This window comes from Lygodium microphyllum, chromosome 10, assembly GCF_053477565.2.
Source record: "Lygodium microphyllum isolate KBCC chromosome 10, Lygodium_microphyllum_v1.1.10, whole genome shotgun sequence".
In the NCBI taxonomy this organism is placed as follows: domain Eukaryota; kingdom Viridiplantae; phylum Streptophyta; class Polypodiopsida; order Schizaeales; family Lygodiaceae; genus Lygodium; species Lygodium microphyllum.
In genome coordinates this window covers 8,735,797-8,751,889 of record NC_141144.1, presented here as the reverse complement: position 1 = coordinate 8,751,889, position 16,093 = coordinate 8,735,797, and the positions used below count along the sequence as shown (strand labels likewise).

The 16,093-nt window shown below is 39.4% G+C and overlaps 1 protein-coding gene across 1 annotated transcript; it reads right to left on the bottom strand.

Annotated features, from left to right (window-relative positions):
• Positions 1-10,057: 10,057 nt before the first annotated feature.
• Positions 10,058-12,280, bottom strand: LOC148029688 (fructose-bisphosphate aldolase 5, cytosolic-like). The gene is made up of 2 exons (XM_087685972.1): positions 12,123-12,280; positions 10,058-11,403 (listed from the first exon to the last, which is right to left on the bottom strand). Exons 1-2 carry the CDS (start codon positions 12,148-12,150, stop codon positions 10,355-10,357), a joined length of 1,077 nt encoding a protein of 358 aa, XP_087542098.1. The 5' UTR covers positions 12,151-12,280; the 3' UTR covers positions 10,058-10,354.
• Positions 12,281-16,093: the final 3,813 nt, after the last annotated feature.

Genomic DNA, 16,093 nt, shown 5'->3' with positions numbered 1-16,093 from the left:
TCCATGGAAGATTTGAAGAAAGAATATCATTTCAAGGCATCACTAACAAAGAGAACACAATCTATGGTTAGCCCACTAGTGGACAGCATCATTCATTTGGATTTAATCAACAAAATCAAGGCAGTAATGCTTCTAGGCCGAATTCCTTTGGAAGGGATTCAATGCATAGAGAATCTTTGAGACAACCATCTTTTGGACAGCATTCTAACAATTTTCAGTCAACATATAATGAGAGGGAATACAAAGAGAAAATCACCATTTCCAACTTCAAGGGGAGTAATGCATCTCCAACAGAGTTAGAAGAATGGGTAAACAAACTAGAGATGTACTTCACTCTTTTCCCTCGCCATGATGAAGCTAACATCTACTTTGCGGCACTCCATCTTGAAGGGTACGCTCATACATGGTGGAGATACATGCAAAGAGTTGGTCATAGTTTTGCTTCATGGGAAGATTTTAAAAACGCAATGTTTGATGTGTTTGTTTCTCCAATGGAAAAGGAAAAGTTGCAACAAAGATGGTGTGATCTTCAACAAAGAGGCATGTCCGTGCGTGACAACTCCAATATGTTCCTCAACCTCTCTATATACATTGATGGAATTGCTGATATGGCAAAATTAAACAAATATATCTTTGGTTTAGATCCGGCCCTTTCTTCGGAAGTAGGTGCAATGTAGCCCAAGAGCATTCATGATGCTATTCAATATTCTAAAAGGTATGGACAGAAATATATGAAAGATTCAATGGGTTTCAACCTAAAGGTGCAACGTATTCTTCATCAAATCAGTCCTCTAAGTTTGGAGCTTATTTCAGCCAACTAAATGACACTTTTAGATAAGAAAACAGGGGGTATAACAGTCCCAACAGTTATAACAGCAAAGTACCAATCTTTCCTACTGTTTATACCTCAAAATAGGGTGGAAATTATGCACAAAAACAAGGGCAAATTTTCAAAACAGCACTTACAGCAAGGTCCTTTCTAATGATCAAATTCGGGATATGCGGGCCAAAGGTTTATGCTTTAAGTGTGGAGAGAAGTGGATACAAGACCATAGGTTGAAATGTAAATCTGAAAATAGCAAGCTCAATTTGTCATCATTGATGAACCAGATAAAGATGAAGGGCAAGAGAATCAAGAGGCAAATGTGTTTCAAATGGATGCAAACCCTATGGTTGAAGACATGCATGATGAGGATGATGGAACCAATTATGAGTTTTATAACATTGTGAAGAGCTTTCCTTTTGATTTGGGTGGTTCTTTATGTGTCATTTCTCATTATGCATGGACCGGTTGTAAGGGAGAAAATACCCTTTGACTTGAAGGGCTGATCAATGGCAAAGTGGTTCATCTCTTGATAGACACGGGTAACACCCATAGCTTCATAAATACCAAATCTTTACATGGGCTGAAATTGTTACCTCAACAAATGTAAGTGCCATTGAGGATGTGAATGGAGCTTATGGGTCAAGCAATGAAGTGTGTCTACAAACTCCTATTACTCTATCTCCTTCATGTACCATACAAGTGGACTTGATTACTTTGAAAATGGGACCTATTGATATTGTCATTGGCTGGGATTGGTTAAAGTCCATTGGAAATTTTTCATTAGACTTGGAGAACATGCAAATGGAGTTCAAATGGAATGGACAGCATATAGAATTGAAGGGCATTGGTCAAAAACAGTTCAAACTCATATCCATGAAGAAGTTAAGAAAAGAAATCAATGCACGATCATGTATCTTCACTCTTTTGCTTGCGAATGGAGTTCAAATGGAATGGATAGCATATAGAATTGAAGGGCATTGGTCAAAAATAGTTCGAACTCATATCCATGAAGAAGTTAAGAAAAGAAATCAATGCACGATCATGTATCTTCACTCTTTTGCTTGCGAATGGAGTTCAAATGGAATGGATAGCATATAGAATTGAAGGGCATTGGTCAAAAATAGTTCGAACTCATATCCATGAAGAAGTTAAGAAAAGAAATCAATGCACGATCATGTATCTTCACTCTTTTGCTTGCGAAAGTAGATGAAGAGCAGCCACCAAATCAGCCATCTTCTTCTTCAAAGAAAAAGGATCCAAAGTTGGAAGAGCTATTGGAGGAGTACAAAGATTTATTTCAGCCACCATCATCTTTGCCTCCAAAGCGAGAGATTGACCATCATATCGACTTGTTGCCTAATACCAAGCCCATCAACAAACCTCCCTTCACTTGTCAAAGTTTGAAAGGAAGAGGTGGAGCGACAAGTCAAAGAGTTGCTGCAAATGGGTCTAATTCAGCCAAGTCAATCTCCATTTGCCTCTCCAATGCTCTTGGCAAAGAAGAAGGATGGATCTTTCCGCATGTGCATTGATTATAGAGAGTTGAACAAGTCCACGGTGAAGAATAGATACACGATTCCACGTATCGACGATCTCTTGGATGAACTTAAGGATGCAAAGGTCTTCACCAAGATTGATCTTCATTCGGGCTATCACCAAATTTGAATGAAGGAAGGAGATGAGTATAAAACAGCCTTCAGGACCGAAAGAGGGTTATACCACTTCTTGGTTATGCCATTTGGGCTCTCAAATGCCCCTGCCACTTTTCAAGCTCTCATGAACAAAATATTGCAGCCTCTCTTATACAAAACAGTCCTTGTATTTTTTTATGACATCCTCATTTATAGCAAGTTCAAGGAGGAGCATTTAATGCATATACGAGAGATCTTTTACATATTAAGAAGACACATACTCTTTGCCAAAATGTCAAAGTGTTCTTTCATGGAAGAAGAAGTGGAATATCTAGGTCACATTGTGGGAGAAAAAGGGATAAGAGTGGATCCTAACAAAGTGAAGTGTTCTTTCATGGAGGAAAAAGTGGAATATCTAGGTCACATTATGGGAGAAAAAAGGATAAGAGTGGATCCTAACAAAGTGAAGTGTGTCAAAGAATGGCCTACACTGACTTCTTCTACCTCTTTGCGGGGATTCCTTGGATTATCATCATTTTATAGAAGATTCATCAAAATTTATGCTCATGTGGCGGCTCCTTTAACCGATAAGTTGAAGAAAGAGTCTTTCTTTTGAGACTCCATAGCTGACAAGAGTTTCAATGAGCTGAAATCTCTCTTAATTTTAGCACCTATTCTTGTTTGCTCGGATTTCTCTAAGGAATTCACTATATGTGCGGATGCTAGTGGAAGAGGAGTTGGGGCTGTTCTCTATCAAGACCATGGAGTTATAGCAGCATATGAGAGTCACAAGCTTGATGATAAGGAGCATCAACTACATGTCTATGAACAAGAGATGTTGGCAATTTTGCATGCTAGTAAAAAGTGGCATCATTATATATATGGCAGCCATTTCAAGGTTAAAAGCGACCACCGTGTACTGAAATATTTCATTTCCCAACAATATTTGTCTCCTAAACAATGGAGGTTGGTAGCTACTCTTCAAAGCTATAATTTTGAAATATCCTATATGGCTAGAAAAGACAACATTGTAGCGGATGCTTTATCAAGAATGTGGGCATGCTCCATCTCTACAATTTCAATTGTGCGTAAGAATTGGATCAATGATATTCAAGAAGAGTATTTGCTTGATGAGCAAGCATCAAAGATGATGAAGAAATTTCAACAAGGCAAAGAAGAAGAGTATTCCAATTTCAAATGGCATAACGATCTTCTATGGTATCATGGTAGAGTCTACTTGACACCACAATCTTCTTTCAAAGACCGTATTTTACATGAGATGCACTCTTTGCCTTTAGCGGGACACCATGGGTTGTTCAAAACCTTTGATAATATCCATAAGAGCTTATATTGGAAGGGTATTTGGAGGGATGTTAAGGATTTTGTTATGCAATGTCTTCCATGCCAACAAAACAAGGACTCTTCTCTTCTACTCGTCGATAGCTTACTTCAGCCACTTCTTATTCCTCATGGTAAGTGGATTGATATTACCATGGATTTTATTGTGGGATTACCTACAACAAAGCATGGGTGGAATAGCATTTATGTGGTGGTAGATTGGTTGACTAAATCAGCCCATTTCATTCCAACCAAAGCTAAATTTACAGCAAAGCAAGTGGCTGAATAATTTATGGAATCTATCTTCAAGCTTCATGGAATGCCAATGAAGATTGTGTCCGATCGAGACACTAAGTTTATGGACAGCTTTTGGAGGATTTTATTCTCTTCAATGGGGACTCTATTGACTCCTATTACAGCATACCATTCGCAAATTGATGGGCAAACAGAAAGAGTCAACAAATGGTTAGAGGTATACTTGCAGCACTTTTGCCATGACACACAAAATTCTTGGGACCATTGGCTTCACCTTTCGAAGTTTTGTTATAACAATACTTATCATATGAGTATTGGAATGTCTCCTTTTGAAGCTCTATATGGTTACAAAGTGCAAGTACCCTCTGCCTTATTCCATGAAGATGTGAATCTACAAGCTCGTGATGAGTTAGAAAAGATGGAGGCTCTTATGAAGCAATGCAAGGACAACATTTGGAAAGCTCAAGAGACCATGAAAGCCTATGCGGATGAGAAAAGAAGACATGTGGAGTTTGAGGAAGACGATTGGGTATTCTTGAAGGTTCCCAAGTCACGATATGCTTCTCTCAAAGGAGGGCACAATAAACTTGCTCATAGATTTTATGGTCCTTACCGCATTGTCAAACGAGTTGGGGATCTTGCTTATTAGCTCGATTTACCTTCAAGCACAAGAATTCATAATGTTTTTCATGTGTCTCAGCTTAAAAAGTATGTTGGTCCTCAAATCCAAGTTCTTGAAAAACTCCCTTCCTTGGATGATGATGGTTTGATCATCTATGAGCTTGAAAAGATTATTGGTAAGAGGGAGAAGGTTCTAAGGAACCGAATTCTTGTGGAATACCTTATCAAATGGAAAGGTTTGCATATCGAAGAATCTTCTTGGCAACAAGCATCATACTTGGAGCAATTTCCATGACTTTTACAAGAGGATAGTTCATGAACAGAACGGTAAACAGCTTGCTGTAATAATTTCATGTCAGAAAGTTAATTGCCTTATCTTCATCAAAAATTGAATTTGAAGGCATTCTAGATACTACATGTTGCTCTCTACATTTTTATATATAGCACATGGAAATTGGACATTTCTAGCTCAAGATATGGCCAATTTTGTATACAGCCTGTTTTGGGGAGCTTACAACAGTGTGTTCCATTTACATGGTCATTTCTTCATCAACTTCTTGATTCTTCATCAACATAAGAGCTCTACTTCAGCATGATTCCATATGCTTCAAGCTATCCTTGCAATTATCCTTATAATTTGTTCCCAATTCAGCTTTGAGGACAAAGCTCTTCTAGGCTAGGATGGCTTGTAATAAAGCATAAAATACCTTCGTCTAGGATATGCTAGGATTTTGTATAAAAGGTGGAGATGTAGCATGTGAAGGATCTTTTTGCCATTTCAAGAATACAAGATTGAGGAATCCTTCCTCCCACCTATCATAGGGGTGTGTACTTATGTCCACCATAGCAAGAGGTGTATCTTGTTGCAGCATTCATCTTTGATTCTCAGCCATTTATGGCAATACATTTTCATGCCTAGCCACCTTGGCTATGGTTTCTTTGGCATATTTGGTGTATTATTGTATTTTCTAGTTATTGTGTTTGCTGTGAGAATTGCCTCTTTTACAGAGAGATATCTTGAAAATGGTGTTGCAGAATAGGTCCTCGAATAGCAACATCTTGCATGAAGATCAACTCAAGTCTCTCTCCAAGAAGAGAAGCTCTTGAAAGCCTATAAAAGAAGAGCCTCTCCTTGGGTGTGAGGGAGAGGAAGGAAGCATCACTTTGCATGCATCCAAGAGGAGAAGAGAAGGTGCAAGTGCTGCGGAAGCTCTGCTAAAATCAAGTGTTGCGAAACCTCTACCGAAATCAAGTTCCAAGAGGAGAAGAGAAGGTGCAAGAGCTACGAAAGCTCTACTGAAATCATCTCCAAGAGGAGAGTCCTATACATATTGTGTAGGAGAGAAGGAGACTCAAGCAAGATCGAAAGGTGCCAACTTCAAAGTTGTGCAAGTGTTAGCCGGTTGTATACCGTGCAAGGAACCATGATCTTGTTTCCAAGATCTACAAGTAAGGACTGGTTTATGTGTAATGAAGGACCTTGCTCCTTATCAATAATATAACTCTACAAGGGGGGGGGGGGGGGATTGGCCCATCTTCCAATCCCTAGTGTGTTGTCAATCTCTCTCTCTCTCTCTCTCTCTCTCTCTCTCTCTCTCTCTCTCTCTCTCTACATCTGTATTTTCTCTCATATGTTCTCTCTCTGTGCCAACATAATATTTACCATATATCTTTTAAGTATATAAGAAAGTCGAGCATGTATCTTGGATCTTATAATAGTAAGTCCATATAAGACCTAAAGTTAACTTGCCTAGGAATGAGTGCTCTCAATACTTCCAAGTATTTTAGTGTGTCTCACTTCTTCATACACACTCTAGATGTACATATCCTAAGAGTTTCCTTATATGCATCACTCAAAGGCTCCATCATTGTGCTCTTGTGTATCTCAAGGTGCCTTTTTAGAGTTTCAATGCTCTTTAGCTCAATGTCTCAAGTTTAAGGTGTATTTTGAAGTTTGGAGTCACCTAGATCAAAACACTTTCTTTTTTAGTTCAAGATATTCTTGTGAGACTAGGCAATGGGCTCAGGGGAGTATCTCTCCCATAAACTTCTTGGTTTTGCAAGTCGCAAGGCAAAATGCTCACCAAACTCAACTTCTCTCATCAAGGATGAAATGTGTCTCACCAAGTGTCATGTTAATGCTCTAAAGTGGATACAAGTGGGCTATTGTCTAAACACGAAGGGCCAAAAAAGAAGTAGATTGGATTCAACTCAAGATATGTGGGTCAAGATCCCATTCAAGTATAATACTTACTTAGGTAAGTGGATTGAGACCACTTAAGGTAAGTAGCAAATGGCCAACTTGAGGTAAGTGGGCAAGGTGAGTGACTTGAAGTGAGTGGCAAGTTTGTGTGACCAGCTTAAGGTAGATAGGCATATGCACCAACTCCAAGTATGTGGCAGGCATGCTCTTTGAAAGGTGTAACTCGAGGTAAGCATGAGCACTCAAGGTAAGCAACTTGAGGTAGGTGCAAGTTCTTGGGCTCAATCATGAAACTTGCTAAGAAACCAACTAGAAAACACTAATCAATCTAAGTGTTAAGAAGCCAAATCAATGGCCCAATCAACTATCAATATCAAGAAGCATCCATTGCCAATGAATCAACGTGAGACAAAGCCTTCCAATTCAAATCCTTGAGAGTGGAGGTTGAATGACATCTCAAAAGTAGCCAAGAGCTCCTACACATACCACTACTGGGAGAGGAAGATTCCTCTCTCAATCTACCATATCTCATGACCTAGAAAGAAATGAAGCCATCCCAAATCTATCATCTCAAACTCTTTTTTAAGTGCCTTCATATTCTACTTGATCATTTGGGTGTGGTCTCCTATCAAATAAGATCATCCACATAGAGTACAAACATTATGCCCCCTTTGACTAAAGTGTGAACATACAAATCTAGATTGAAAGTGGATCTTCGATACCCCAACTTTTCTTCAAGAAAAAAGCCAATCTTCTCATTCCATGCATGTAGAGCCTATTTAAGGCCATAGAGGGGCTTCTTCAACCTATATACATCACTATTAGAATATAAGAACCTAGGAGGCTACTCAATGTAGATCTTCTCTTGCAAATGACTATTAAGAAAGGATGACTAACATCCAATTAAAATATCAACCATCTCCTATGGCTAGCTAAGGCAAGAACTATCATGATGGTACCCATGTGAGCTATGGGGGCAATTAATCATGTCAGAGAATGGTTTTGAAATTTGAATTTTGACATTTTTTAATTCTTCCATCCTCAAGGTTTCAAAATTTTCCAAATTTGTAGCTAAATTTGATAACATGTTGTGAGCTTGAGGAACAATCAAAGGCCTATCTTTAGTAGCAATTAAAGATCTACTCAAGGTGTTAAATGTCTACTTAGAGATGCATATTGTAAGTTATCTACTTGAAAAGCCATGAATGAAAATATATTTCACCCTCGAGTGAAATAGAAACGTGGGTTTTGGGACTTCCTGGCTGCTGTTGTGGTTATTGGTACTGTTGTTGTAGCCCTCAATGATGACGGTAAGGGTGTCACATCAAAAGATAGCATTGGAGATGCAAATGATGGTCTTCCAACAAGAGGCTTCACAAAATGGAAGCAAGATTTGGAATGTCAGATTCTCGATGAGATGAGGAGCATAAAAGAAATAGAGAGCATTATACACAGTGAATAATTGGCAGCAAGAGCAAGGGAAAGATGATATGACAGTTTGATCAAACCGCATTCATCTCAAATTCAAGTTTTTTGTCCTCCTTCCATCTCAAATCCAAGATTTTTGTCCTAATTAGCAATATAGGCCATAGATGCCAAGGATTCCCATGCAAGACATGCATTGCCCGATAAGAACATGGACAAGCTCCAAGAATCTCCAACCGATAAGAACCTAAGCAATAGCCAGGAGCTTGGGCCAGTGTCATGGTCAACATGGACTTGAAGAAGCATATAAGAGCTACGCGGGTAGCATATGAGAGAGCTACACGGGTAGTTTTGGATCATGTGTTGTTTTTCCCTGCCCCACAACTTAGAAAGAGAGGAGTGGATTTTATTATCTTGTAACATTAGGCAATACAATTCTATACAATGGTGGGAGGCCTATGATGGCGAATGTGTCCTGATTCAGGACACCTTGGATGTCTTCAATGTATAATAAAGAGGAACCACGTGTAAATGTCAATGCTAGAACACACCTTTGATCTCGATGGAGAGAGAGTGTGTGTGCATTTCATACACAGCCAATGACCACATGCATTGATGAGTGAGTTGCTTATGTACCTATTAACTCTCTCTTACATATCTCTATGAAAGAGAAAGGGAACATTTTCTTCCAATTTTTATAGTTTTTGAACATTTAGAAATTTTGTGAGATCTTTATATATAGGGATTGGGGTCTTCATATGAATGCCATACCATAAAATATTGGTGCTTGGTTCATGAGATCTGTCAATTATAATGTAGTTTAAAAGTATAGATGTAGGCCTAGGAAACATGTTATCACATACTTTTCTAAATTTGCGCATACTATTGGTTGTTGGTTGTGTTGATGTAAGCTTAGTAAGTAACCTACCTTGTTGAGCTTAAACCATACGCTTCAAAATGAAGATGGTGGTGTGGAATTGGAGTTGCTCATCAACATCCATTCTCACAAAAAAAGTAACAGCTGCCTATCTTAACTGCTTGTGCAACAAACAGGATAGAACGACTTTGAATTCTAGACAGACAATTTAGTTCCGTGACACACACGAGAGTCGAGCTAGTGAAAAAGGCATGTTTTACTAGAGTACCTTGGAACAAATACTCACAAAAAACCAAGGTTCGTAGCTTCCAAAGAAACCGCAAAATTTAGAGATTTAAAACCACCATACCCTTCAAAATGGAAACGTTTAAACTTGCTCATCAGCATCCATCACATAAATTAGCAACACGATCACCTACCTTAACTACTTTCCAACATATGCACAAACACGACGAAGAGACTTCTAATTCTAGATAAGTCATTTAAAAGCAATGAGATGAGTCAAGGCAACACAATTGAGGGTGCCGGCACGCATTGGTGCCTCCAAACGATTGTTCATGAGAAACCAAGATTTAACGAATGTGAATTTCAAAAACTCACAATTTAAATAAGGTTACTCTAAAAATTTATAGTTATAAAAATAGCAAGCATGCAAGTGTAATTTGATTCAAGTGCAACACTGCTAAATATAAGTATAGTGGTCACTGGTATGCATTATTGTGTGTGTTTTGTTTTGCACAACTCAAAAGAGGCACATCTGAGGTGTAAAACCAGAAATGAAGCCATTTACAAGAACCAAAAGACAACTCATGCTCAAGGGCAAGGTGTTAAACGTAAGACATCTAAGCAAAACGGCTGCAAAGACTGACGAAAAAGACACATTTAACTCAAAAGATAAACTGAAACGTTTGCTAGAAGTACATGTGAAAACATCTTCTCAGACAAATCAGTGAAGCTTTGCAGCCAGTCTGCTCATGGGTTGCATGAACCCTAAAAGCTTATTCTCGGTAGTCTAATAAAAATGTCAAAATTTACTCTCCTCACAGAAAGATTCTACCTGAAGTTTATCGCAAGAGTGAAGAAAGAAAGAACAAATGTTTTCTCCTCCCCACATTCAATCCAAAAAGTGGAGCTTAGTTTTATCATCTCATAGTCCTAGTTATTACTGACGGCTGCTGCTAATATTTGTAGTTACTGACATGAAGAGACTCCCCAGTGCCGATACCCTTGGCAGCATCACCAGCATACTTACCCAAGACGGCCTCAGAATTGGCTTTGCACCGTGCCAGGAATGCAGCCTGAGCTGCAGCAATGTTTCCCTTCTTCCCAGCCCATGTTTTCAATGTGCTTTGCTGCAGAGCACGGCCAAACGAGAAAGACAAGGTCCATGGCTTGATGGTGTCGAGCTTATTCATGGCATTCAGATTAAGAGTTGCCTCCTCTTCACTTTGCCCACCTGACAGAAACATAATGCCAGGTACTGCAGGTGGCACCGTTCTTTGAAGGGCTCGAACAGTGTATTTAGCAATCTCCTCAAGGGAGACCTTGGGTGCATCTGACCCTGGTGTAACCATGTTTGGCTTCAGCAGAGTGCCTTCCAGAAGGACATGATGATCACTCAGAGCCTTGTAGACAGCAGCAACAACGATCTCTGTGGCAGCTGCACACTTGTGTATGTCATGTGGGCCATCAACAAGAATCTCAGGCTCCACAATGGGGACCAGGCCATTCTCCTGACATATGATGGCATAGCGGGCAAGTCCATTGGCATTTTCCAAGATGGCAAGGGGTGACGGCTCTGTTGGCCCAATCTTGAGGACTGCTCTCCACTTGGCGAATCGAGCACCAGCATTGTAGTACTGCTGACAGCGCTGGGCAAGACCATCCAACCCCTGTGTTGTGGTCTCACCATTGGTCCCAGCCAAATCTACAGTGCCTTTGTCTACCTTGATGCCAGGGATGACACCAGCCTCCTTCAGCACATCCACAAATGGCTTCCCGGCTGCAGTCTTCTGATACAGGGTTTCCTCAAACAGGATAACCCCACTTATGTACTGCAAAGCGCCAGGGGTGGTGAACAGGAGCTCCCTGAGGGCTTGCCTGTTGGATTCCACATTTTCTACATTGATGCTGGCAAGGCGCTTGCCAATTGTACCTGTGCTCTCATCCGCAGCCAGAATCCCTTTACCCGGAGTTGCAATGTACTTGGCGGTTGCAATGAGCTCATCTGCAATACAGAGAGGACTCACATGAGACCACATTTTGATGACCAACTGGCTCAAAGATGAACGAATGACAAGCATCCATACACCATAAACCTCCAGCTCAAAACTTTACAGCATATCAGACTAACGCACATCACAAAATAACTAGATCTTACATTTTCTTTCCAACCAACAAACAGATCAACCGACAGAGTGAAGCCAAATGGTGTGTCTTCCGACTACACTACATCGGAAAATGACTAAATCTTTAGGTCTCATCCCATACAAAAGAAAAGTACAAACAATGGACAACATCAGACAAGATAATGATGCGTGATCCTGAGTACAAACCTGCACAAGAGGGGATTTTCGGCTTCACGACAGAAAGTCATACATGACGAGACATAGGAAGCCCCACAATTCACAGGTTCAAAAAATCAGCAGAGCCTTAAAAATTGAGCACATTGATTGAGAAATATCCAGCCATGTGGTGCGTCTTCTGACCAAAACGGCTAAATCTTCTCGATAGTTCACAAATTCAAAACATACATCTGAAAACGGCTAAATCTTCTCAACAATTCATGGTTCAAAAAATAAGCAGAGCTTTAAAATCTTACCAGATTCGTTACAATCTTAGCAAGCTTTCCAAGGTTGCAGAGACAAATCAGAATTAAGAAAGGCTACAGAGAAAAAGACTCTAGAGTGGCATACAAATGCCACAGACACAACTGTGAGTTCGTACCTGCGTATTTACCGACGAAGGAAGCCATGGTTTCTTCTGCCTATCCTTCTTTCTATTTTGAGGACGGAGCCTTAACCCTATGGTGTCTTCCTCTCGCTCTTAAAGGAAAAACTATGGCTTCCTCTGCTGGAGTTTTACTGTTAGACGATAGCATTCACTTAGCCTTGTCCGCCTCTTCTTGGCCGTCGGATCCGTTCTCCAGGATCTCGACACGTGTCGCAGGGCCAAATGCTAATCACGTGACACAAGTTGTTTCAAGACTTGGGGAGAGGGGGCAAATAGTGTGTGACCAGTACCATTTCGCATCACTGAACTCGTGTAAGTTCATAAAACCAATCGCTAAATGGCTTTGTTTTTACCTTGACGGGATTTACGTTTACCAATGTCAAAACCCCCCCTCCTTACACACTTCTGAGGTTTCTTCCAAAAGTAAACGTCAAATTTTCTAGAACACTACAATGAAGCATTGCAACTTTGGAGCACGTCCTATGCATCTCTAGATTCTCCAATTAACATGCACTACCATGTGTTTGCCAACAATCATCAATTGAATTTATCGAGTCAATGTTGGACTTCCAAGTGCTACACATAAGAGTGAAGAAAATTGCAACCCTTGTGTTATGGCTAGCCATCATGGTTTCCCGAGGCAATCACCATACCTACTGCCATAGAAGTGGCCCCTCTACCCTAGAAATTTGCTACATATTAGAGTAGAAAAACATGGTTTCATTTATAATTTGGTGGAAACAAGAAGGAAAAATGATTGCTAAGTGTTTGTGATGACAAGGCAAGCACACGTAGAGGTAAAATTGTGTTCCTTTTTCCACCCATAATCATGTAGTTCAACCTTTTTATCCATAAAAAATTGGTGCCCTATTTCTTTTCACCTTTAGGAGAAGTCTCCATGACAATTAGCGTTGTATTTGCCTCGTTACCTTCTCATGATAGAGTATGCTTAAATCACACAATACACCTATTTGTCCTTGAACCTATCTTGCTTATGCTTTATTGTTGGGTTGCCCATTACCATTTTATGGCATGCTTTGTAGTTAACAACTAATATGGTGTCAATGACTAACCCGATTTTTTAATTTCTTCTCAACAACTCCCAAGAATATATCAATATCTCAAAAGCAGATTTTTGGTGAAGATACCGTGTCTTGTACTACTAAGTTAGGACATCATTTAGGGTAGATCACAAGGCATTAGATTGTCACTTTCTCATTGAGATTGTCCATCTACATTCAAGGACCCGTCAAAGCATAAGTAAAGCAATATTATTCAAACAACCTAAAGAAAGAAAAGTAACAAATAGACTTGAGTGATATCTAATTATCAATGCTTATCCTCTTGAGCTTATCTATAACTCCATAATTCACATTGAAAAACTTATAATCAAAAGGGGACAAGTATACACCAAGGTTATCATCACATCTTCCAATGAAAGACACTTTGCACCTTCTCCCTAGGCAAGAAAAAGAAAACCATGTTCCTCTCAAAAACCACGTGTAAGCTGAATACCATAAACCATCCCTTCTTTTTGTGAACTTTCAAAGTTAGGAATTGTCAAACCCAACCAACTTCAAATGTTAATGTATGATACATGGCAATCCTTGAGATTTTTAGTAAATGTTAGATGGCAAGAGCAATCTAAGGTTGTCATCTTACATTTTTGAACATGGACCTAGTATTTTCATCACCATACTCAAGCAAACTTTGGGAAAAGTGTTAGGATACAAATTAGCAAAGGTTAATACTAAAGTCATGATTAGGCCATTAAGATGTAGCTTCGTTCCAAGTCAAGGAGCCATACGTTGACAAGAAGTTGGCTTGCTATAATATGCATAATACAAGAGGCAAACAACACAACATTGGGGAGCTACATTTATCCATCCTTTATTGGTCTCTTTACCCCAGTCTATGCATGCAAATGTATCTACTCACCCTCCAAATTATGGCTCTTTTTCTTTCTTATTTTACATGAATTAATAAATTTTTGATATTAGCACTTTGCATTGCCATTTGTAATATATGAAAACAAATTTAGCACTTCTCTCCATGACTTGTGCTTCTTTAAGCTTCTTGGTCAATTCGAGCACCCTCCTTTTTGCAATTTTTGCAAATGCTAATAGTCTTGGAAAAACCTTATTCATTAGCATTAAATTTTGATTGTGATCAAATTGGGTAACTAGAACTCTTAAAGAAATTTATTCTACTTGTCAAGATTTAAAACTAGACCACCCAATTTTTGAATTGGAAGACTAATGGTCAATTTGATAGTAATTACAAATTTCCATTTTCAACTAAAAATCCCGGGGAGTCTACCTATAAGAAATCGCCTATATAATGTGCGTTCAAACGATATTAAGAAATACCCTTTCTTTACATACTAGAAGGCCTTAAAATGACCCCTTTTACTTTATTAAACTTAAGGGATTTTTTTCAAATTATAATTTAAAAACCCTTTTGTAAATATAATCCTGTAAAGTTTACTAAATATAATACCCTTTCTTTTGAACTCACGTGGTATCTTACATGTTCAATAAGTTGGACTTCCGAAGCTAAAAATTTACACTACAAATTGAGACATATAAGCACCGAATTGACTATAGCATTGATCCACCCTTGCATTCCTCTCTCTACCCATGTGTAAGTGGTTGTTAGGGAGATCCAACTCCCCCCTTTCCTCAAAAAGTCATCGATAGCCCCATGCACATGCATGCACACACACACACACACACACTTCTCTCTCTCTCTCTCTCTCTCTCTCTCTCTCTCTCTCTCTCTCTCTCTCTCTCTCTCTCTCTCTCTCTCTCTCTCTCTCTCTCTCTCTCTCTCCAATGGCATTTCTCTTTATGCATTGAATGTGAAGGAGGGTTTCCATAGTATGATCATTCTATAAATGCCATTCAAAGTGTGAGATTCAAGTCATGTAAGCCTTGAACTCAATAGTGATGAGTGACTAGACGTGCTGCAAGCAAGCTTCGAGAACTTTCTCACTCCATTGTAAGATTGTAGATTTAGCTTTGGCCCACATGGGATTAGCACTCAACACAAAGCATGGGTCATTAAGAGAAGAAAAGAAGTGTTCAAAGCCAAAATGGCAACCACCTAGTTGCAATAATCAGTAGTAGTCACCTTGCAAAGAAGTACACAAAGATCTGGCTCATAGAAGGCTATCGATGCTACTTCCCTCTAGTGCTATCCATGCTTTCTTGCTTTCATGATGACCCTTTTGTTGTTCTCATGTTGTAGACTTTTATTGAAGATCAAGAGGAGCATAGAATTCAAAACGCTAAAGTCATGCTAAAATCAAAGGTGGGAAGCTGAAGGTGATGCCCCCACATCCTTTTACCTCTCGGCTTATTGACGAAGTAGGTTCCAAGGGAGACTATTTCTTGCATCGAAAATGAAGATGGGTAGAAAGCTTACCACCATAAATGAGGAAATTAAGGCAGTCTTTCAAACATATCTATCATCCATTGTAGGCTCGAGGTTTGTTCTTCAACGAACTATGAAGGTATCTATCATCCATTGCTAGTTGAGTGCTATAAGTCTCTTTGGGAGGTGTGCAAAAAGGACTACACCAGATTTGTCAACTATTGCGTCAACAGTAGCTTGATACCTCCTACATTAAATCAAGGACACGATCCCTAAGTTAGCTTGTTGAGCCAAAGCCAACCTATGGCAGTCCCTTACCATGCTTGCCCTTTCTTATAAAATAATCACAAAGGTGCTTGCACTAAGGATAAAATTAGACCTATCCAAGGTCTAACACCCCCACCAATATGCATTTGCTTTCAAAAGAAAGATCCAAGATGTTGTCTTGAAACTCTCCTTTGCTATTGATGGGCATTGGCAATTGGCTGGAATTATCTCTTGGTCAACATGGACCTCGACAAAGCCTATGATAGGGTGTGTTGAGAGTTTGCCATCTTAGTATTACAATTGATGGGGTTTGGCCCTCACTT